General features: G+C 42.6%; 1 protein-coding gene across 1 annotated transcript; it reads right to left on the bottom strand.

The window, feature by feature from the left end:
* Window positions 1-2,465: 2,465 nt before the first annotated feature.
* Window positions 2,466-16,287, bottom strand: LOC116975956 (TNF receptor-associated factor 5-like). Its single transcript, XM_033025392.1, is given in 8 exon segments — window positions 2,466-3,200; window positions 5,730-5,898; window positions 7,286-7,426; window positions 11,915-12,007; window positions 12,275-12,349; window positions 13,924-14,001; window positions 15,016-15,177; window positions 16,190-16,287. Coding segments are annotated over 8 exon segments (1,359 nt in total). The 5' UTR covers window positions 16,250-16,287; the 3' UTR covers window positions 2,466-2,619.
* Window positions 16,288-25,154: the final 8,867 nt, after the last annotated feature.

Below are 25,154 nucleotides of genomic sequence, written 5' to 3' on the forward strand. Positions count from 1 at the left end.
TGCATACTGTAGCAAGTCTTTTAACTCATACTTGAATGCAACATTTATGCTTTAAATTGGATTAGGTATGAATAAGGTTAGGCTAAATTACATTCCTAATTACATTCCACAGTAGAGCCAGGCTCTGATCAACAGGTGCAGCACATGAGTGACTATATTCATGTTGAAATCAGATTATAATTCATGCTGTTATGCATATATATATAGAGAAAAAACAGAGAAACAAGGCAAGAGTTGGACTTCCAACACTGTTCTGCACAAATAAATCAATCAACCTTACCCTTTGACTATAGAAACAAGACAAAAATAATACTACATATTCAGTCATATACGGTTCAATAAAATTAAGATATATATGTAAAACATGTAGTCTGAATCTGCATCCATGATGCTGCTACAGGCAACATTTTATTGTTCCTGTACCTTTTGAGGAAATGACAATAAACTCAATTTGACTACTTGACTCGATTCTCTGTGAAGAATCTGATGGAACTGTTTTTTACACCAGCTGTAACTAAATGCAAGCACAGATGGCAGACTGTCTGACTTTACTGATTATCTCTTGAGCTTAAGGAACGAGACGCAAGACCAAAGCTGAAGACTACAGTGACCTTAGCTGTGGGAGTTGTGGTGCGTCCTTACAACTCTTGTGCAGGAGGTGACGTGACCCCTGATGGTCTCCCCAGAGAAATGAAACCATCCTTTCAACTGCTCCACAAACAACGACATGCATATGTCCTTGCTGTTAACTCCGTTGGGAGGATAGGGTATCTCTGAACATAATCAGTTCTATTTACGTTCTCTTCAGCTGCAGCTGTTTTATTCTTTCTTTTATTTTCTTCACAACTACTGTCTCCTTCCTACCAGAATGGAATTCACAAATGTATGAACAGAAATGCTTTATGATGCTACAGTCATCTTAAGAATTCAGAATATTCTACAGCTGCAACAAACCTTATGAAAGAATTTGGGTCCTGTGCATACCTCCTAAAATGTTCTACTGTATTCTCTGAAACATCACAGTTCATTTCTATTTCTCTTGTTCATATGTTTGTAAGTATTAGAATTCAAGATACCAGAACTAGGGATGCTTTTCACTGAAAGGTCCAGCCTCTGCAGTTTCTGTCTCCATTTGATTCTCTTTGTCTTGAAGGCGACATGGTAACCCCAACAACATAACCAGTTATTGTCTTTAATTGACAAAATTTTGAACATATTTGACTTTTCTATTAAAAATAAAAAACGCATATGCTGGTGTTTTGAAATAACAATGAAAAATGCTGGAAATACTCCATGTCAGACAGCATCTATAAAGAGAGACAATGCTGTTTATGTTTACATAGGTTTATAAACATGTGTTAAATGTACCTCGTCCTGAAAAAGATAAAGTAAGAATTTCACATCTTTTTATGATAGGCCATAATTGTCTCATCTTAAGCATGAAATGGTCTAACTTGGGTCTGTCAAAGTCTAACACCCACTTTGATTTAACTAACCCAAACTGATTAAATACCATCAACCAGTTGCCTAGACTGTAGATTTAAACAACGATCAATTTTGCAAAAGGAGCTGTCACTCATGCACAATATTACTTGTTTCAAATGCATTCTTTTTTCTTCCATACACTACATGTAATGACCTTAGTTGGTACAGAATTTTGAACGCAGTTTAAAAAAAAACCTTTTGAAATGAACTTCCTAAGTTAATATGATTGTACTATTTTTTAATCCTCTTCAATTAAATTTAACGTATGGTACATATTCATTAGTATCTGAAACCCTGCACAACTTGAACTTTGTTTTTGCACACAGTCATTACTTGGCATTTGACCTGATTGCAATAGTTCAATCAAAGTTGGCAATATAACCAGGTGGAATTTGAGCTACTTGCCCAGTTGATGATAATCCTCAGAAACCTCTTGGATGGGAGGTGAGCAGAGGGTGAAATTTCCTCAAGATCAGCAGGACGGGTAACTGAGTGCAGGCTACTAAGTGGAGACATAGTGAACTGCAGATGATAATTTGCAAAGAAAGACGCAATGTGCTGGAGCAACTCAGTGGTTCAAGCAGTATCTCTGGGGAACATGGATACATCCCTTCCTTAGACCTTAAGTCTTGGAAGTAGAAAACAAACAGTGACAGCCTCCAATGGAGTTTCTACAGATTGTTGGTTAAGCCTCCATTATCCTGCAGACAAATTCTCTGATGGAGCCAAAAATATTTATAGGAACCTCTTGTCCTAAAGGAAATGAGGCCTACACAGGTTCCAAACAACCACCAGATCTGACTAAAAGCCCTGTAGCATTTGGGAATCTTGCACGTTATGTTATTCCTGCATTAAATTCATGGACCAAAAAGTCAACAATTTCTACCTCTGTGAATCCTAAGCAGATCCTAAGTCTGATCGGATTTAAATATAAAAATAATCACTAAGTGAACAATGTAATTAATCAGCAATCATGCACATGTGAATGAGATCTGCATTTAATAGAAAAATAAAAAAATATTCACAATAATTATATTAGTCTTTCCCAAGCTTGGTGCTCAATAAAATATAGTAACATAACATTCAATATCGAACAATAGATCCATTAGTTTGAGTAAAATTTTAGAAATTCGGCTATTGATCTTCAAGATCAGTTAAGTCCACGATGACTTTGATGAACAATGTGTCATCTTTTATATATGTCCCCATTTTCCCAACTTCGAGAACTGCAAAGGACACAAATCGTGGACATCCAGATGCGATATTCATTTCTGAAATTGGTCTTTTGAAACTGGTGCTGCTGGCATCGGCCTTAAAGAGTTCTACAATGTGATGTTTCTTTGGGCTTTGGTCAAGCAATGCAAGAGTGACCTTCTGTTTAAATGGCCACATCAACAGAGAGTCATATTCGCCTTTCATAACAACAAAAAACAAAGATAAATGTGTTCCTTTGCCTGCACCGTCTCCATTTAAATATGCCCTAGCACAGAGCCTGTATCCACACCGACTTGTGTAAAAGGGTTGGCTAAAAAGAGAAACAGCAGCTCCCACCGCTGCCTCCTGTTTTCTCCTTCTGTAGTTGCAGATCTTCCATATCAGTTTGCCATTGTATCCAGCTGCTTCCAAGACTCAAAATCTCTCATTAGTCTTTTCTAGTAGTTTCTTATGGGCATTTAACAATAATTCGTGTTGCTTCAGACATGGCTTAAAAGAAACTAAAGTGGGAAAAAATGCACAATGTCATCATATTAAAGCTTCCAAGGTGTGCATAAATGATCAAAATGTTGTTAGCTATATTAGAACAATGCATTGCACTGGTAACTACAAAAGGAATACAAGCTGGATGGCATATTCCTCTGATGCACTACAAAATGCAGATAATACTAAAAACTGGCATTAGTGAATTGCAAAGGGTGGTGATAGGATCGTAAGAAGCCAGAAAGTAGAACCATTCAAACCAAGTCATTATGATAGGATTAGTAACACAGCTATCATTCTTTATAAAGATAATAACTTTGAAACAATCATAAAATATACTGCACAATTTAGGTCAGGTCGGAGAGAGTTCCCCCCGCCACAGGTACCATGCAATCCCGTGCTACCTGTTCCATGGTCGGATAGTAGGTGACTAAACAGTCTCCCCCACCTGGTTTGCCAGGTGAGGAGGGGGCTATGGACCCCCAGCAGGACCAAAAACAAGACCTGTCAAAGGGCGGATGAGCTTCTAGCGATCAAACGGCCATCCACACTTCAGTTGAAGTTGCGATCACTGTCGTACATAGCATTGTAAGGAATGATGATAAAGCACACACACCAAAATCCTATACTTCCAGTGGCGGAAATCCGCAGGAACTGGAGGACAGAGATGTGTGGTGCATCCGTCACCGTTCCCGTTGGAAACCAGCAACACTGCATCACTAATGTTTTCAACGATGATGAACAATATGATGAGTTCATATATATTGATGTTTTTCTGGATAAATATGTTAATGTTAAAATGAGCATCTAATACATCAAACTTATATGTGATCAAACAAAGACATTTTGTCATCGCTAGGGTCACCGTGATTTTCTGTTATTTTATAAAATACTATTATTAAAGTGTCCAAATTATTTCTGAATATGGATATGAAAGGGATAAGAGAAAAGAATTGAAAAGCCTCCATTTAGGCTATTCAATCATGTTGAAGGGACATAGCAATGTTAACCATAGGACCATTCAATTAGACTGTGACTGATTTGTATCTCAAGTCACTTCCTCTGGTGGAGGGATCCAGAACTGCATAAGACCATCCTAAAAATTAAAGCTGGTCATTCAAAAAGGAAATTAAATCAAGAAACAAATGTAATGTGACTCTCTCTACCCTAAAAACCGTAGATGTTGGGAAAAATAACATTTTAAAGATTTTACTCTGACCATTTTTAGTCGAGTAGAGTGATGTTCAAAGTCCTTCAACATTCAAAATATCAAGGCTTGAGCCGCTTCAGTATCTACTCAGCAGTGTCAGAATATACAGCACCCTCAGAGTTGCTGGACTATGCAGTAATTGAATCTACTACATTTTCTATGTTTGATGTTCAGTTTATGTATCTATGTTGAAGAAAGGCATCAGCATCTAACATTGTGTAATTTTAATGGTAAAAAGGAAACTAAATTGCTTCAGAATAATTAATTTTATAAAGAAAATTAGCATTTCCCTTCAAGATGGATATTATGTATTTTAGAACTACCATTCATGGTTAATCAACGAGCATTTACATTATATTAAATGTCTACCATATACATTTATAGTCTCTTGGAATATATTATGGACATAACTTTACATTCAAAAATATAATTCTAAATCCTTGATGTCATTTTAGGTGGATTTTCTACAATTTATATTTGGCCTTAATCCACCGGGTGGCGCCATCAGCGATAGCAGCCTCGCCAACGGTGTGTCTGTCTTTTCGTCTTTTTTGTTATTTTTAGTGTGTTTTAAAAAGTATGTATTAATGTTCCCTGGTTTGTTTTGTGGGGGTGGGGGAGGGAACTTTTTTCAATCTCTTACCTTGCCGGAGATGCGATTGTTTTCCGGGTCGTATCTCCGGTCGCTCTGCGGCCTAACATCATGGAGCTGGCGGCCTTGCTCGAGACTGACTTTGAGACCCACCGCGGGGCAGTGGACTTACCATTGGAGTCTGCGATCCCTTCCCTGGGATCGACACTCCAACCGCGGCCTGCGGATTTCAACATCGAGGAGCTCACAGTCTCGGGTGGAGACTGATGTCGGGAAGCTCCAAAGTTGCAGGAGGTTCGAATAGCCCTGACCCAGGGTCCGATTGCCCAGCATGGGGGAGCTTGATCGTCCCGATGAGGAGGGCCTGACTGCCGGCTACGGAAGCCAGGATCGCCCCGTCAACGGAAGGCTCGAGGCCCCTGACCGCGGGAGAACAAAGAAGGGAAGAGATTGAACTTTTTTTCGCTTTCCATCACAGTGAAGAATGTGGAGGAGTCTCAGTGGTGGATGTTTATATGTTAAAATGTATTTTGTGTGTTCTGTTGCTTTTTATTGGTATGACTGTATGGCAAATCAAATTTCTCGTAAGTTGCAAAACATACTTGGCTAATAAAGTATAATTATGATTATGATTAAAACAGAGAAACTTATTGTCAGGTTTATGCAAAACATGTAAATAGACTTTAAACTAAAAGATTTACAAATTATATTATTTAAGGAAATAATCAAAAGGAAAGAACAGACCCATTGACACAATGTTATTTTCAGCAGTTTCCACCTTTTCCTTCAATGCAATAATTACTTCCTTCAGTGATGTTATTTCATTATTTCTTTCTTGATCTAATCTTCTGCAAAGTTGTTGTGAATGTTGCTCAATGGTTATTATTTTGTCAGCATGTCCGGCCAGGATTTTCTGTTTTAATGTAAAGTTTTATATTGCAGCAAGTATCAACAAAGAAAAAAAAGGTCAGTATTCTGCTAATTAGTTTTGCTTAACTTTCATTACTCAAACAACATTATGACTCACACTTACACCTCATATAAGGGTGAAGAATTCTTAAAGACTGCATGTAAAAACATTTTAAAAACTAATAAGTAAAATAATAAGAAAAAAGCAAATATCCAGTGCATGGAAGAGGAGTAGCAGTTTGTCTATGCCAGAAAAATTGTTTCCATTACAGGTTTAACATTTATTTTAATCTTGTACTGCAGGCATAGCAATAATTTCATTAGTTTGGATCTTTTTCTTTGCTCTTGGCAATGTAGATGAGATCTGTAACTTCATGTAGGTGAAATCTAAGCCATGTAAATTTAAGATTAAATAGCCCTGATATAGCCACTGCAAATTTAAATTCATGCATTTGTATGGTGTATTGTCACCTCAAAGCTTCTCAAGCTTAATGAATGATTTACAGGACATAGAGATTTGGAATAATGGATTACGCATTTTAATACCTCAGTAGAATAAAAAAGTCAAATTTAAGATTCCTTTAGATCCTTAAGGATTCCCCTTAAGATTTATTTAAACTTAGCCAGAATGGAGTAAAATATTTTAAAATACATAATATGCTTTATGCATGAATAGAATAAAGTTCAGGACATAATGATTTAAAGCAAACATGTCTTGCTTAAGATTTCATGAGTTATGGAGCAGATGGTCAACCAGAGGAGTTGCCAATTTAAATATTCCTATAATGGTTTGGATTTTTTAAGTCTTTGCTATTTTTAAAACCATTACGAAGGGTAACCTTGCAAATAAATAATTGCTGTGTCTAGCTCAGTCATTGTAATTTTACTGATAGAATACCTTCAGTATTACTGACAAGATCAGTTAAATAGAGGACACAAGGAACTGTAGATGCTAGAATCTTGAGCAAAAATCGCAAAGTGATGGAAAACTCAGCAGGTCACACAGCATCTCTAAAGAAGGTTCTGGCCTGAAACATCACCTATCCATATTATCCAGAGATGCTGCCTCACTGGCTGAGTTACTCCAGTACTTTGTATTATTTGCTTGAGATAAACTAAAAGACACACTAATTAAAAAATTGCCAATTTACAAAAAAAAAAATCACAAAAGTCAAATGGCAAATATATGGCACTTGGGATTTTCAGGGACGAACCTGCTGGTGCAAATACAGAAACAAGGTTTATTTTGTTTAATCAGAAAGGGTCATGTGGTTTGTTACAACATGTTTTACTAGCTGTCACGATGAAAATATATGAAAATATTTAATATCTATGTGATAGTGTTAATATTTTAAAAATATTTATAAAAAGACTACATGCAGTTCATGTACCTGTGTCTTTGCAATCTCATCATCGTTTTTAGAAATAACCTCACTCAAATGTGCAACCATGATGTCAAGCTTGTTTATTTGTTCTTCCATCTGAGTGATAATGTGGTTTCTTTCACATAATGTTTTTTGCAGATCCAATATCTATGATTGAGAAATAAATGAAACATTTTGTCAAAACCATAAACTAAGGAAAAACTAAAATTGCAATCTGTATATCAGTAATATATTTTTATACTCAGACATTTAACTTGTTTCAATGCAAGTGTACTGCCTTAAACTAGATTACTTTAGAACATATGTTGGCTGAGCTTATTATTATTGACTAATGTACCGAGGTACAGTGAAAAGTTTTTTGTTGCGTCCTATCCAGTTAGCAAAAGACTATACATGATTACAATCAAGTCATCCACAGTGTACAGATACAGGATAAAGGGTATCATAATGCATGATAGCAGATCCACTTCTGGGACCAGCACGCAAAGAGTGGCCTGGCTAGGGTGCCATCTTAGCACACACAAACAAGCCCTTTGGCGCCCAATGTCAGTGCCAAACATGATGCCAGGTTAAACTAATCTCCTCTGCCCACAAGTGATCCATATCCCTCCATTCCCTGCATATCCATGTGTCAATCTAAAAGTCTCTTAAATTCCACTATCCACTACCACCCATGGCAATGGCTTCCAGGCACCCCCACCCACCATGTGTAAATAAACGCCCCACTCAACTACTTTAAAGTATGCTCCTTTCACCTGAAAGCTATGTCCTCTAGTCTTTGACATTTCCACCCTGGGAGAAAGGTTCTAACTGTGCCCTATCTATTGCTTTCCGAATTGTATATACATGAGTGAGGGGAAATTAGCTACCCCATTTACTTTCACAACAACTAAAACAAACAATAAATACATTTATGGGTTTGAACATTGTGATTGTCTGGGGGCATGAAGTGTACCAAATAATATATGCTCTTTTCTCATAATAAATTTTGTAAAAGTTAATGTTTCATTGTCTTACTCATAGTTTTATAAGGAGAATTACACCAAGTAACATCTCCTAGGAGACTGATTCATGAACACCATTGCCAACTGCAAGTTCTGGATGTTCTCCGATTGGGGGCGAAGACATAAGTTACAGACCACTAGGGGCGCTGCATTGAAGGCGTCTCTGCCTACAGCCTGTCCGTTTTTTCCTATCTTTTTTTTATTTTAGTTTGTCTAACAGTTTAGTTTTGGGGATTCTTTAGTTTTTCTATGTGGGGAGGGGGGGGGGAGGGGGAAGGGGGAAACCGCTTCCCAGTCGCTTCCTGGCAAAGATGCGACTATTTCTCCGAGTCGCGTCCTCGCCCCCCACCTCGCGGCCTACCAGCTGGATCTGAGCGGCCTTTCCTACCGGAGACCGGGGACCGGACCAGAGCTTCCGCAGCGGCAACGGTGCGGCGCTGGTTTCACCGTGGAGCGGGCGAAACCTACTTGGATCGCCGTTTGAAGCTCCGGAGCGTGGTTCGCGGAGCTCCCAGCGCGGAGTCCCTGGGGCCCTTTGCCGTGGGCCGCCAGCGGGAGTCTCCGCCTGGCGCGGCCTGGGGACGTCGAGAGCTGAGGACTCCGGTGGGAAGCGGCCGTTTTGGAGGTCCAAGCCGCTGAAGTTGGCCTCCAGTCCCGATGTCGGAGAGCCAACATCCCGGCGAGCGGGCCTGAGCGGCGGGCTGCCCGTGGCGGTGACTGCGGAGGGCTCCGGAGGCCCCGACCATGGGTGAACATCAGAGGAAGATGACTGGTGCCTTCCATCACAGTGGGAAACTTTTGATTCTGCTGTGTGGGGATGTTTTATGTTGAACTCTATTAACTCTATGTTGTGTTCTTTATTTTATTGTATGGGTGTATGGTGATCACATTTCACTGTGCCAACTGGCACATGCGACAAATAAATGTATCTTGTACTGCAAATGTGGTTTGGATATGTTGAGGTCCTAGGTCTAAAAGTTGTAGGATAAAGTTTACTGAAAATGAAGGGACAATTCTAGGGATCTGAAAACAGAGGATTTATTAGCTTAGTTTGTTTACAGATACAGCGCGGCAACAGGCCCTTCGGCCCACTGAGTCTGCACCGACCAGCGCTCCCCGTTACACCAGCCCGCATTACATACGAGGGACAATTTATCATTTTTACCAAAGCCAATTAACCTAGAAACCTACGTGTCTTGGGAGTGTGGGAAGAACCCGGAGCACCCAGAAAAAACACATGTGGTCACGGGGAGAATGTACAGACAGCACCCCTAGTCAGGATCGATCCTGAGTTTCTGGCACTGTAAGGCAGCAACTCTACTGCTGTGCCACTGTGCCACCCATTAGCCAAAGATTTCAGTATTTGAATGTAGTGGAGGAAATGTTGCGATTAAAGACCACAGAGTGGACAGTGGAGAGTACTGAATTGAGAATAATGAGTGGTCCTCAGAGGAAGAAAGAGTGAGGATTTTGTGATTGTATGAAAATTAGTCATCGGGCCAAGGAGCTCTAAATGGAGAAGTTAGAGATTTTCAATTGTTGAGGAGGAATGCAGAATCAAGGGCAGAGCAGAAAATGGCATTTTAAGGGTTACATGCATTTGATAAATTTGATGTAAAACTATGTGCCTTGCATTAAATACTAGACTAAGTGGGATGCGTTGGGTCCCATTTTCACATGGGAGGGCGGGTCCCTCATGCGATATTCCACCTCTCCACCAATTCCAATATTGGTGGCCAGTGGGGGGGGGGGGGGCTTTCTGGAGCGCTAGTATGAGTGCTGGGGGCCGAAGGGACTGGTTTCCAGAGGGGTAGTATGGACATTGTGGGCCGAATGGATTCTTGGACACAATTCAGACACTCATGGCTGGTGGACTCACAGTTCAGTCACTCACGACTGGTGGACTCACAGTTCAGTCACTCACAGCTGGTGGACTCACAATTCACTCACTCACGGCTGGTGGGCTCACAGTTCACACACTCACAGCTGGTGGACTCACAGTTCACTCACTCACGGCTGGTGGACTCACAGTTCACTCACTCACGGCTGGTAGACTTACAGTTCACTCACTCATGGTTGGTGGACTCATCCATCACACACACACACCCTCCATCACACACACAAACCCTCCATCACACACACACACCCTCAATCACACACCCACACACCCTCCATCTCATACACACATCCTCCATCTCTCTCTCACACACACCCTCCATCTCGGCTGTCCTGCCAGCAGCGTTAGTCATTTCTACTTTTTATGTTTTTGTTAGTATGTTCAAATGTGTGTTTTAATGTATTTCGGTGTGTCTTGTGTGGGGTTGGTGGGGGGGGGGATAAGGGGGAAACAGCTTTCGGTCGCCTCCTCCTCTTCCATGTCGCCTCCCTCGCGGCCTAACACCAAGGATTGGTGTGGCCTTTCCCGGAGTCGGGCTAGGAGCTTCAGCAGCGGGCGCAGCGTGAACTTTTTCCGATTGCTGGCCTGCCGACTGTTCAGTCTGAAGCCGTGGTCTGTGGTGCTTCTAGCCGCGGTTGCGGCGTCTGGAACCTGCGATCCCTTGTTGGGGACCCCCGGAGAAGAAGAGCTCCGGCCTGCCGGCCCACAACACCTTGAAGCCGTGGACTGCGGAGCTTCTAGCCGCGGGCGCAGCGGGGACCTACCTACCATCCGGAGCGGGATCCTTTGCCAGGAATCCCTGGAGAAGAGCTCCGACCGTCGGCCTGTGGCCTACATCATCCTGAAGCCGCGGTCTCTGGTAGGGGAGCACCGGTTCGGGACTTACCTTCCAGACGAGAGGGCCTGTCATCTGGTCGCCGCAGCGGCAACTGCAGAGGTTATGGCCCCACCCACGGGGGAAAATGGAGGAGGATTGACTGTACTTTGTGCCTTCCACCACAGTGAAGAATGCTGTGGTGAATGTTTGTGTTAAATTTTTATTGTGTATTGTGTGTTCTTTTTTATTGTACCGCTGCTGGCAAATTCATTTCACTGCACTTTATTGTGTATGTGATGAATAAATCTGATTGATTGATTGAAACCCTCCATCTCACACACACACACACACCCTCCATCTCTCTCTCACACACACACACACACACACACACACCCTCCATCTCACACACACACACACCCTCCATCTCACACACACTCGCACCCTCCATCTCTCACACACAAACACCCACCCTCCATCTCTCTCACACACACACACACACACACACACACACACACACACGCACACACCCTCCATCACACACACACATCCAGACATACGACATAATCTCTTGATTATACTCACGCCCAACTTCTGGACTAAGCGCGACCTCTGGACTGAGCGCGACTTTCGGACTGAACGCGACCTCCGGACTCACACACATATTCACACCCTCCAGGGCTTTATTCTCCTCGCCCCCGGAAAGGGCGTTACCTTCATTGTGATTGACAGGCGAGAAGACCAATCTGCTGATCTCACGATTTTTTAAACCTTCATAACTTTTCTATTATTTCACCGATCAGAACAAAACTTGGTGCACTTGGAGCAGAGGAGAACGGCGAGTAACGGCAAATGTAATTACAACGCAGACCGGAAGTGGTCAAGATGAGAGTTTTAGTAATAGTATGTAGATAGATTACCTGTTCTTCCAATTTATTATTGTTTGTAACAACAAGCAATAAATGTTCATTTAAACAAGATTGTTCATGTTCCTTGATCTTCCTCCGTTTCTCCTGTAAAAATGGAAACGTAGAAGAAACAGAAAAATAGGTGTTTGGCCCTTCGAACCGGCACCGCCATTCAAAATGATCATGGCTGATCATCTAAAATCAGTACTCCATTCGTGCTTTTTCCCCGTATCCCTTGATTCCCTTAGCCTGAAGAGCTAAATCTCTCTCTTGAAAACGTGGGAGTTTTAAAAAATAATGCCAACATTACAGATGGTTTTATGATATTAAGTATTGAATACTAGTCATTTGACAATCATTATCCCTGCTTACCCTGGCATGGCAACCATATTTTTTGTAGCTACATTCCACTTCAGCTTCTGGACAGATAGTCAGATGTGCATCAATCTGCAAGAAACCACAAACATTTTGAAATACCAGTGCATGCAGACTTATAGAGTTATGCAAGTATGTTTTAAGGCTATTATTTTTGTAAAAGTGAAATGGCCATTACTAATTTATAGGAACAATGTATTCTGTTGGCTTCTTTTTGGTATCCAAGATAATAGAAATCTAAGGGGACATGTACAGCTTGTGTTATTTAATGTTAATTTTAAGTCAGTGAATTAGATGTGCCAGATGGGAATATTGTTTCTATAAATCATTTCAATTTCACTTGGACCTGCTACAAAGCATAGACCTTATGGCTGATATAGACACCGCGATGTAGCAATTGGTGCCACTGCCTCACAGTTACTGGGAACCGTTTTCAATTCTGACCTCGAATGCTCCATCTGTGGAGTTTGCCTGTTCTCTCTGTGCTTGAGTGGGTTTCTTTCCTTTGGTATTCCCCCTCAACCCAAAGACATGTTGACAGGTCTCTCTTTTCCTCTCTGTCCCAGTACTGATGAAGGTTTTTGATCTCTGCCTCTTTTTCAAGTATAACAATGATTCATTCATTCCAACATTCCAAAAAAAACCCCAAAGATTACCTGTATCCTATTAAATTAAAACAGAACACTGGAAATACTCAGCATATCAGTAGGGGTGGCACAGTGGCACAGCTGCCTCATAGCAGCAGAAACCCGGGTTAGATCCCGACCTCAGGTTCTGTCTGTGTGCAGTTTGAAAGTTCTCTGTGACAGCATGGGTTTCCTCCGGGTACTCCGGTTTCCAACCACATCTTAAAGACGTATGGCTTTGTAGATTGATTGGCCTCTGCAAATTGCCTCTAGTATGTAGGGAGTGGATGGGAAAGTGGGATAACACATAACTACTATGAATGGCTGATCAATGGTTAGCGTAGAATCAGTGGGCCAAAGGGCCTGTTTCCATAGTGCTACTCTAAATTAAACAAAACTAAATGTCAGGTGGGATCTCTGGAATGTGAAACAGTATTAAAGTCTCAGGCTGAAATGTTAACTTTGCTTCTCTTTACACAGTCCTCTCTGTCCTGCTCAGTGTTTCCAGTATTTTCTGTTTTTAGTTCAGATTTCCAGCATTAACTAAAGATACATTCTTCTTTTGGAGGTTTTACAGCATCATAGGTTGGTAGAGCTGCTGCTCATAGACCCAGCAACCTGGGCTTGATATTGACTTCAGGTCTAGTGCATAATCAGTTTGTACATTCAACCTCTTGTTCCAGTTTCCTTGCACATCCCAAGTGGGTCCATTGGCCACTGTAAATTTCCCCAGCATGTAGGTAAGCGATGAAATTAGGGAGAGTGAATGGAGGTGTAAAAAGTGGATAAGTATTAATGCTCATTTGATGGTTCATGTTGACTCAGTGGGTCATGGCTCTTGATTCTGTGCTCTGAGGCTCTCTGGTTCTTTTTTTGTGTGACAGCATTAAGTGAAATTATGCATTTGATAGTAAAGTTGATCAGAGGAGAAATATGGTAATTAAATCAAACATGTTTTCACATTTGTCTCATTCATTAACATCCAAAATCACTATTACTGTTACTTAAAATATTGCTCACCTCACTTCTCATAAAACTTTCACCACAATTGTTTGTGCAATAAACAGGATACTTCGGACATGCGATGACTTCATGATCCTAAAACAAAGTAAACATCAATCTGAGCTGATCATGTGCCATTCATATTAAGTAAACTTACTTGAAATAAATTGGAATTCATTGTATGGTTAGTTTTATCTATGGGCCTCGCTCACACAAAAGCAATCAATACAACTCCAGCAGGTTCCCCTAATTTACAGCATGAGCACTCTGTTCCCATTGTCCCCTATGCACAATCCACATATGATATGGTAGAACTTTATTTATCCCAGGAGGAAAATTGATCTGCCAGTAGTCATAAAACACAACAAGATCCATGAAACATGAAATTAAATTTACAATAGACAATACGAGTGGAAATTCCAGGATTGGGGATGTGCAGAGATTGGGGGGGGGGGGGAGAGAAGGGGAGTCAGTCTATCCCACAACAGAAGGGGGAAGAGTTGTACAATTTGATAGCCACGGGGAAGAAGGATCTCCTGTGGCATTCTGTGCTGCATCTCGGTGGAACCAGTCTGTTGCTGAAGGTGCCGTGAGCTGTATTGTCCAAGATGTCCCGCAGTTTGAGAAGCATCCTCCCCTCCAAGACCACCTCCACTGAATCCAATTCCACCCCCAGGCCGGAGCCAGCCTTCCTGATGAGCTTATTCATTCTGTTGGTGTCCGCGCCCTTCGCCATTATGAAAGTGCAATGTTTGATTTCTAGATTATGCCAAATTAATTAGCATTGGCAAGTTGAGATTGTACTTGGGCCCCTGATGTAGGGTGAGAAATATCATCCAGGCATCCTTCTTTTATCCACATCAGCCAGAACTGCCAGAAATAATACATTTGTCCTCAGAATTTTCTGGGGAACTCCACCAATGTTCACCATTCAAAATGATTTGCCTGTATAAAGCACCCCCTCATACCTTCAGAACAATCAAACTTGCTTCACAGATAATTAATTACTTTCCTTTTAAATGGTTACTGTTGCTTGATGGGCAAATCTGTCTATGATTAACGGCGAAGAGCTGAAGTGAACAAAATATACCTTTTTGTACAGAACATTACCTTAATATTTTTAAAGATTAAAGTCACTTTGCAATATTGGCAAGCCTCTTCTCTAAATTCACACACTGCTTGCAAATGATCGATTAAATATTTCCTTTGCAAGACAGCGTTGCAACCGTTGATGCATTCTACAGTTTCAAATTGACATTTTTTAAGGTGATCCTAAAAGAACAAAGAAAAGACATTGTATAAGCTCATTGTGAGATTTCAATTTGTTAATTAATATAAATGAAGTAAAATGAAAAAGCTATCATTGTAGTTGAGTCATACTCTTTTTATTTTTGACCAACAGAGTCATCATTTTTTATTTAGTCATCGTCAAATACTTCGAAGGTGCAAAGACTCAGTGACATGTTATACATTTTCTGTTCTGCTTCAGTCTGCCTTAGCCCTGACTTTAGGACAGCGCCACATGGTGACTATTTCTATTTTGTTAAGGTGTACATGAGAATGTTAAGTTTACGTACATTTTCCAGACAGCAGCAGGGTAGATAGCGTCCTAATTATGGGTTGTGGGGCATCCCATCATGAAGGAGCAGATAGATTCGCAGTGGTGAATGTTAATTGTGTAACTGAGGAGGTTCAGTGGAAACACGTCTCCGCCAAGCCCTTAAGCAGTGTTGATAGGTATTTACTTCACCAGCTGTCAGATGCCAGGTGTTCTGCGCTTGACTGTGGTTAAAATTAGAATGACCCTTAAAGTTAAGACAGATCTGATTATAATGTTTAATTATCACGCCTCTTTGCATGATTGACTGCTTTCATCAAAACTGGAAGTGAGTTCCTCGCCTGTCCCTAATGTTAAGCATTTTCATCATCTGAGAAGACTGCAGATCTCTTATTTTTTTCAACGTTAAGATATTGCCTGCAATCTCTCAAATTCCTTTTTCAGTAAACAATTTCAATTGGCTGTAAGTGCGAACATTACCATAGGATCCTTTCTCAAATTTTAATAAATGATGACATAAAAATACAACAATGATCACATCAAATGATAATACACGTTTTCCATTTGAGGAGGGAGGTATCAGTGTGGTATTTTGATTCTGAAGTACTTTTGAAACAAGTGGCAACAACTTATTACTCTATCCATACATGTGAAATAAGCAGCTTGTTATAAATCTGCAAGCAGCTTGTTATAAATTATTGAAGCACCTCCAAAGAAAGGACTTACCCCTAAACGCCCAAAGGATACTTTTGTGTTGCAATCTGGTGCATTTTTACAATACACCATCAAATTCCACACTTCCCTCTTGCAGCAGTTATCTCTAAATATCTATAAAAAATTGCATTTATTAGGTTTACTGGAAATACAAAACTTTTCTATACTAGATTAATTGCTTTGTCATGGTTAATTCTACATAGTTCCACATAACCAACCATTTCTACAGCAGAAACAAAACTGTCTGAAAAAAGATCTCATTTGTCCCAAGCAGGTATTTGAATGTTGTGTATACGGTGCATTCTGAAAGTATTCAGACCCCTTCAATCTTTCCACATTTTGTAACGTTACAGCCTTATTTTAAAATGGATTAAATTCATTTTTTAATCTACATACAATACCCCAGAATGAAGAAGTGAAAACAGATGTTTAGAAATTCTTGCAAAGTAATTAAAAAGAAATAACTGAAATATCACATTTACATAAGTATTCAGACACTTTGCTATGACCATTAAAATTGAGCCTGGATTCATCCTGTTTCCATTGATTATCCTTGAGATGTTTCTACAACTAGATGAGTCCACCAGTGGTAAATTAAATTGATCCGACATGATTTGGAAAGGCACACACCTGTCTATATAAGGTCCCACAGTTGACAGTGCATGTCAGAGCAAAAACCAAGCCATGAAGACGAAGGAATCGTCTGTTGACCTCCGAGACATGATTGTGTCGAGACACAGATCTGGGGAAGGGTATAAAACAATTTCTACAGCAATGCAGGTCCCGAAGAGCACAGTGGCCTCTGTCATTTTTAAATGGAAGAAATTTGGAACCACCAAGACTCTTCATGGAGCTGGCCACCCGGCCAAACTGAGCAATCGGGGGAGAAGGGCCGTGGTCAGGGAGGTGACCAAGAACCCGATGGTCACTCTGACAGAGCTCCAGAGTTCCTCTGTGGACATGGGAGAACTTTCCAGAAGGCCAACTATATCTGCAGCACACCACCAATCAGGCCTTTATGGTAGAGTGGCCAGACGGAAGCCACTCCTCAGTAAAAGGCACACTACAGCCTGCTTGGAGTTTGGCAAAAGGCACCTAAAGGACTCAGACAATGAGAAACATGATTCTCTGGTCTGACGAAACCAAGAATGAACTCTCTGGCCTGAATGCCATGCGACATGTCTGGAGGAAACCAGGCACCGCTCATCACAGTGAAGAATGGTGTCGGCAGCATCATGCTGTGAGGATGATTTTCAGCAGCAGGAACTGGCTAGTCAGGATCGAGGGAAAGATGAACACGACAAAGTATAGAGAGATACTTGATGAAAACCTGCTCCAGAGCGTTCTGGACCTCAGACTGGGGCGGAGGTTAGAATAGAATTACCTTTATTGTCATTCAGACCTTACGGTCTGAACGAAATTTCGTGCCTGCAGACATACATACAATCATACAATAATAAACAACAACAAACACAAATTAACATCCACCACAGTGAGTCCTCCAAGCACCTCCTCACTGTGGTGGAGGCAAATATCTTAGGGCTGCAGTCTCTTCCCTCCTCTTCTCCCTCTGCGCTGAGGCGATTCCCCACCGGGCGATGGTACAACCAGTCCCGCGGCTCACTGAACCCCGCAACGGGCCGGCTCAAACACCGCGGCCCGGGGTGGTCGAAGCTGCCCCCCTCCAGTCCAGTGGCCCGCGGCTGAACCCCGGACTCAGGTCACCGCCGCCAGAACGCCGTCCCAGCCACCGGAGCACCGTTCCAGCCCCTAGCCGGATCGCCCTCACGTGAGTGTCATTCCTCCCTCGAGCTGGGCCGCCCCGACGGGAGCGCGGTACCTCCCTCGAGCTGGGCCGCTCCAACGGGAGTGCCGTACCTCCCTCGAGCTGGGCCGCTCCGACGGGAGCGCCATTCCACCCTCGAGCTGGGCCGCTCCGACGGGAGCGCCATTCCACCCTCGGGCTGGGCCGCCCCGACGGGAGCGCCACAGCCCCTCACGGGAGAATCTCAGCCCCGCGCCAGGCCGCCCTCACGGGAGCGCCGTTCCAGCCCCGAGCCGGATCGCCCTCACGGGAGCGAGCCCAGGGCAAGTCCTGACTGGCTCTGCCTCCGGAGTCTCGAGGTCGCCAGCTCCGCCATTAGGCCTCAGCGCAGACGGAAGGTTCACCTTCCAACAGGACAACGACCCTAAGCGCACAGTCAAGACAATGCAGGAGTGGCTTTGTGACAAGTCTGTGAATGTCCTTGAGTGGCCCAGCCAGAGCCCAGACTTTAACCCGATCGAACATCTCTGGAGGGACCTGAAAATAGCTGTGCATCGACGCTCCCCGTCCAACCTGACAGAGCTTGAGAGGATCTGCAGAGAAGAATGGGAGAAATTACCCAAATACAGGTGTGCCAAGCTTGTAGCGTCATACCCAAGATGACTTGAAGCTGTAATCGCTGCCAAAGGTGCCTCAACAAAGTACTGAGTAAAGGGTCTGAATACTTATGTAAATGTGATATTTCAGTTGTTTCTTTTGAATTACTTTGCAAAAATTTCTAAATACCTGTTTTCGCTTTTTTATTATGGGGTATTGTGTGTAGATTGATGATAAAATAAAAAATGTAATCCATTTTAGAATAAGGCTGTAACGTAACAAAATGTGGAAAAAGTGAAGGAGTCTGAATACTTCCTGAATGCACTGTAAAGCTCAAATTAGCAAAGCAGATTTTGGGAAACTTCACAGAAAACATTTTAGTTTAGTTTAGAGATACAGGGTGAAAACAGGCCTTTCGGCCCGCTGTCCATGCCGACCATTACCTATACACTAGTTCTATGTTATCTCACGTTCCCATCCTACACACTAGGGGCAATATACAGAAGCCAGTTAACCTACGAACCTTCACGCCTTTGGAATGTGGGAGGAAACCGGAGCAACTGGAGAAAGTCCACTTGGTCACAGAGAGAACTTATAAGTTCCATACTGACAGACCTGTGGTCGGGATTAAATTTGGGTCTTTGGCGCTGTGAGGCAGCAGCTCTACTGCTACACCACTGTGTCACCCGCTCTGTCCCCATGCAAATATAATTTAATTTAGAAGCACTCACCAATACATGGATGGGTACAAATTAGATCGGTGAAGGGGTGTATGAGATGATGGAAAGCAGCAGCAAGAATGCTTGTATTTGATATCTAGTCTAAAGCCACAAATGATGAATGGATTTTTTTAGTATGGTACGAAGTGAAACTCTGCTATAAACATTTATCCTTCAGCATAAGTAAATACCTTTATTTATTGATGTAATTCATTATATGTAGTGCAATCCAAGATATCACTGAGAGTAAATTAACGCATTAAGTTAACGCGGGATATTTTCTCTTAAAACTGATGAGAAAAATTAAAAGGTAATACAGAGCATTGGTTGTACTTTTATTGTTAGACAATGATATGTTAAATGCATTTTATATTTTAAAATGCTATCTTGGGCTTTTAACCTGTTTTTTTTTTCCCACCATTGGCCATAACCTGGGCATATGGCCAGGTTAAATGTATTGCACCTGCAGTATATGTGAAAACTGGCCCAGCCTCAATAACTTTGTCATTTAAGATACCTTAAAGTCTATCTCTTTAACATAACTTTTGATTATTCTTCCTCATAGCTCCGACTTTGGATTGATGTCCACTTTCTTCCTTATATTTCTGGGAAGCTCCTTAGTCAATTTTTCCTATTCATTAAAAGGTATAATATAGCTTCAAATCCATTTTATTGAGGCAAAGTCACATGACCTCCTTTTCTTTAACTTCACCCAATAAAGGAATGTTATTAAGTATTCCATCAAAATCACGTTTGATTCAGAGGAGAGTTGGATGTAAAGTAATATTTCCAAAAAGTGTTTGACTTGCTATGTGCAAATGTCTAAGTTTTGTCCTATTCTTCATGTTGAATTTATTTAAACCAGAAATAAATTTCAATAATGCACAGTCACTATAACAATTATGTCACCTTCCCCTTCTACATTATTTTCTGTCTCTTTGTTGTAGTCTTCTCCCCATTTTTGGTCCTTGCAAATCTTGTTGCAGTACTAAGTTGATGTCAAGTGAACATCAGCATAGATTTTGCCAGTCGATCGATATAGTTAAGCTGAGCCCTTCGAAATTCTCTTAAATGACCAAATTTCATGCTTGTCATCGTGCCTCTTGAAACCGCTGACCTTTTATAGATATGACATTTCCACAGCCCAATCCATACCCATGTCTAGAAATGTTCAGTATCCCACAAATATTGAGCAGCCTGTTTCTTTTAAGACTAGGAATACCTTTATTTATTTATGTATGTGACATGCATACAATCATTGGTGGGTGTATGGAACAAGTTGCCAGAGGAGGTAGTTGAAGCTGGGACTATCCCAACATTTAAGAAACAGTTAGACAGGTACATGGATAGGACAGGTTTGGAAGGATATGGAACAAACGCGGGCAGGTGCGACTAGTGTAGCTGGGACATGTTGTCCGGTGTGGGCAAGTTCGGCCGAAGGGCCTGTTGCCACACTCTATGACTATTGTACATTTCAGTGGAATCCAGTATAATGATGCCACAGGCAGCCTGTATGTTGCCAGCACAAATGGGATAATTCTATATGGTAAAGTTTCACTTGCGATACATTTAATTGCTTCATAGAAATGTGTGCAACATCATCTTCATTCCTGTCTACCACAGGAATCACTGCTTTCAGCCAAAGAAATAGAAATCATGGACTCATTACTGCAAAAGCAAACTATGCTTTTCCATTTCTTAGCATGGTACTCATGTGAGGCCACATTAAGTAGACAATACCTTCAATGATTTCATTAAGCTATGAATGCTAACATACCATTCGCCTTCTTCACTGCCTGCTGCACCTGCATGCCTACTTTTAATGACTGGTGTACCATGACACCCAGGTCTCGTTGCATCTCCCCCTTTCCTAATCGGCCACCATTCAGATAATAATCTACTTTCCTGTGTTTGCCACCAAAGTGGATAACCTCACATTTATCCATATTATACTACATCTGCCATGCATTTGCCCACTCACCCAGCCTATGCAAGTCACCGTGCAGCCTCCTAGCATCCTCCTCACAGCTAACACTGCCCCCCAGCCATGTCATCCGCAAACTTGGAGATGTTGCATTCAATTCCCTCGTCCAAATCATTAATATATATTGTAAATAGCTGGGGTCCCAGAACTGAGCCTTGCGGTACCCCACTAGTCACTGCCTGCCATTGTGAAAAGGACCCGTTTACTCCTACTCTTTGCTTCCTGTCTGCCATCCAGTTCTCTATCCACATCACTACTGAACCCCCAATACCGTGTGCTTTAAGTTTGTATACTAATCTCTTATGTGGGACCTTGTCGAAAGCCTTTTGAAAGTCCAGATATAACACATCCACTGGTTCTCCCTTATCCACTCTACTAGTTACATCCTCGAAAAATTCTATAAGAATGATTGTTGTAGTTCATCCATGCAGTGTTTAAATGCCTTCCATTGCATATCCACCGTCAACCCATTAAGAATCAATCGCCAGTCTATCTTGGCCAATTCACGTCTCATACCCTCAAAGTTACCTTTCTTTAAGTTCAGGACCCTTGTTTCTGAATTAACGATGTCACTCTCCATCCTAATGAAGAACTCAACCATATTATGGTCACTCTTGCCCAAAGGACCATGCACAACAAGACTGCTAACTAACCCTTCTTCATTACTCAATACCCAGTCTATAATAGCCTGCTCTCTCGTTGGTTCCTCTACATGTTGGTTTAGAAAAATATCCCGCATACATTCCAAGAAATCCTCTTCCTCAGCACCCTTGCCAATTTGATTCACCCAATCTATATGTAGATTGAAGTCACCCATTATAACTGTTTTACCTTTGTTGCACACATTTCTAATTTCCTGTTTGATGCCATCCCCAATGCCACTACTACTGTTAGGTGGCCTGTACACAACTCCCACTAGCGTTTTCTGCCCCTTAGTGTTTCGCAGCTCTACCCATATCGATTCCACATCCTCAAAGCTAATGTCCTTCCTTTCTATTGTATTAATCTGCTCTCTAACCAGCAACGCTACCCCACCTCCTTTCCCTTTCTGTCTATCCCTCCTGAATATTGAATATCCCTGGATGTTCAGCTCCCAGCCTTGGTCACCCTGGAGCCATGTCTCCGTGATCCCAACTATATCATAGTCATTAATAGCTATCTGCACATTCAACTCATCCACCTTATTACGAATGCTCCTTGCATTGAGACACAAAGCCTTCAGGCTTGTTTTTACAACACTCTTACCCCTTATACTATTATGCTGAAAAGTGGCCTTTTTTGATTTTTGCCCTGGATTTGCCGGCCTGCCACTTTTACTTTTCACCTTGCCACCTATTGCTTCTACCTTCATTTTACACCCCTCTGTCTCTACGCTCACACATTTATGAAACCCTTTCCCTTTAACTCCATCCTCCACTATCCCATTCGACACCCCACCCCCCTTATTCAGTTTAAAACCACCCGTGTAGCAGTGGCAAACCTGCCTGCCAGAATGCTGGTCCCACACCTGTTAAGATGCAATCCGTCCCTTTTGTACAGTTCCCCCTTACCCCAAAACAGATCCCAGTGATCTAAGAATCTAAATCCCTGCCCCGTGCACCAGTTCCTCAGCCACACGTTCAGGTCTCGTATCTCCCTGTTCCTGCTCTCGCCAGCACGAGGAACTGGAAGCAAACCGGAGATAACAACCCTGGAGGTCCTGCTTTTCAGCATTCTTCCGAGCTCTCTAAAGTCACGCTGCAGAATATTCATCCCCTTCTTTCCGACATCATTTGTGCCGACATGCACTACCACAACCTGTTCACAAGATGTTCACCTTCGCCCTTGAGGATTTTCTGCACTCTGTCCGTGACATCCTGGATCATGGCACCAGGAAGGCAGCACACCATCCTCGCGTCCCGTCTGTTGCCGCAGAAACCCCTGTCTGTACCTCTCACAATGGAGTCTCCCACTACAATGGCGTTGCCTGCCTTAGGCCTTTTTGGTTTTGGCTCAACAGCCCTATTCGCATCGCAAGCCAGTCCGCCGCTCAGTTTAAACACGTCTTCTGTTCCAACAGCTTCTAAGTGGGTGAACCTGTTCACAAGAGGTACAACACCCGGGGACGTTGGCATTCCATGCTTCCCTCCCTTTCTCACTGTCTCCCACCTTCTCTCTTCCAGTACCTTAGGTGTAACAATCTTACTGTAGGACTTGTCGAGGAACGACTCCGTTTCTCTGACGAACCGGAGTTCATCCACTTACTTCTCCAGTTCCCCAACACGGTCCTTCAGGAGCTCTATCTGGATGCACTTCTCGCATTTGTAGCAGCCAGAGGCACCAGCGGTGTCCTTGACCTCCCACATACTGCAAGCATCGCACTGAATCAGCTTGCCTGAAATCTCCTTCTTTCGTCTCTACCTCTCAAGCGTATTGCGTGGTCTCCTCTCCGAAGACTCTCGAGCCAAAGACTCACACTTTTCTCACAGGGCTGCTCACTCACTGCCGCTCCCTAAGAGCAGTCTTGCTTAAATGTTTATTTCAATAACTGTATATATCTGTGATTCCACACCGCTGCTTTGACGTATGCCGCGCATGCGTGCTGTGCGGGCTCTTCAAGTAATCCCTCATCGTAACTCCTCATAAAATACAGATCAAACTTCAAACAGGTAAGTTCTCATTTAATCTTACTATTTTGTTAGCCCTTGCTACTCCTCCCCTTCCTCAGCCCTCGGGCTGTCTCCTCCCATCCCTCAGCCCTCTGGTTCCTCCTCCTCCTTTTTCCACTTTTAAGCAAGTGTTAATATAAACGTTATAGTGGGGTGGGGTTAGTGATGCTAACTTATGTGTGATTGGTTAACATGCATAATCAATCTTTATCCTTCCCCCTAAAGACTAAGTGTGAAAGGTCACCCATGCAATGGAGTTAAACATACTCGCCATATCTATCTGGCGGTCTACTGACTCAGCCCGAGTGCGTGCGGTCCAAACCCTCTCCTCCCTCTCCTGAAAGATGAGGTGGAGAACCCGGAGGCGAGAATGGCACGGGAGAGGCTTGTGGTGACCGAAAGGGAGAACATGCAGGACCGGTGGCCCAGTGGTTAGTCACGACCGCGGGACGTGGAGGGGTGCAAGGCATGTGGGAATGGGTAGGAGACATGGCAGCAGGCGGCTGGATGAGTTCCATGAATAAGTTTAGTTCAGTTTAGTTTAGAGATACAGCGCGTAAACAGGCCCTTCGTCCCACCGAGTCCGTACCGACCAGCGATCCCCGCTGTAGACAGACTCCAGACACACTATGTGATCCAAAATCATCTTTAATCAGCACTTAAACTTTAACAGCACAAAGGATGATTTGATGTCAGATTCAGATTCAGATTCAATTTTAATTGTCATTGTCAGTGTACAATACAGAGACAATGAAATGCATTTAGCATCTCCCTTGAAGAGCGACATAGCAAATGATTTGAATAAATAATAATGTGTCCGGGGGGGGGGTGATTGGTAGTCACCGAGGTACGTTGTTGAGTAGAGTGACAGCCACCAGGAAGAAGCTGTTCCTGGACCTGCTGGTTTGGCAACGGAGAGACCTGTAGCGCCTCCCGGATGGTAGGAGGGTAAAGAGTCCATGGTTGGGGTGAGAGCAGTCCTTGGCGATGCTGAGCACCCTCCGCAGACAACGCTTGCTTTGGACAGACTCAATGGAGGGGAGCGAGGAACCGGTGATGCGTTGGGCAATTTTCACCACCTTCTGCAATGCCTTCCGGTCGGAGACAGAGCAGTTGCCATACCATACTGTGATGCAGTTGGTAAGGATGCTTTCGATGGTGCAGCGGTAGAAGTTCACCAGGATCTGAGGAGACAGATGGACCTTCTTCAGTCTCCTCAGGAAGAAGAGACGCTGGTGAGCCTTCTTGATCAGAGTTGAGGTAT

Source organism: Amblyraja radiata, chromosome 8 (assembly GCF_010909765.2).
Source record: "Amblyraja radiata isolate CabotCenter1 chromosome 8, sAmbRad1.1.pri, whole genome shotgun sequence".
Taxonomy (NCBI): Eukaryota; Metazoa; Chordata; class Chondrichthyes; order Rajiformes; family Rajidae; genus Amblyraja; species Amblyraja radiata.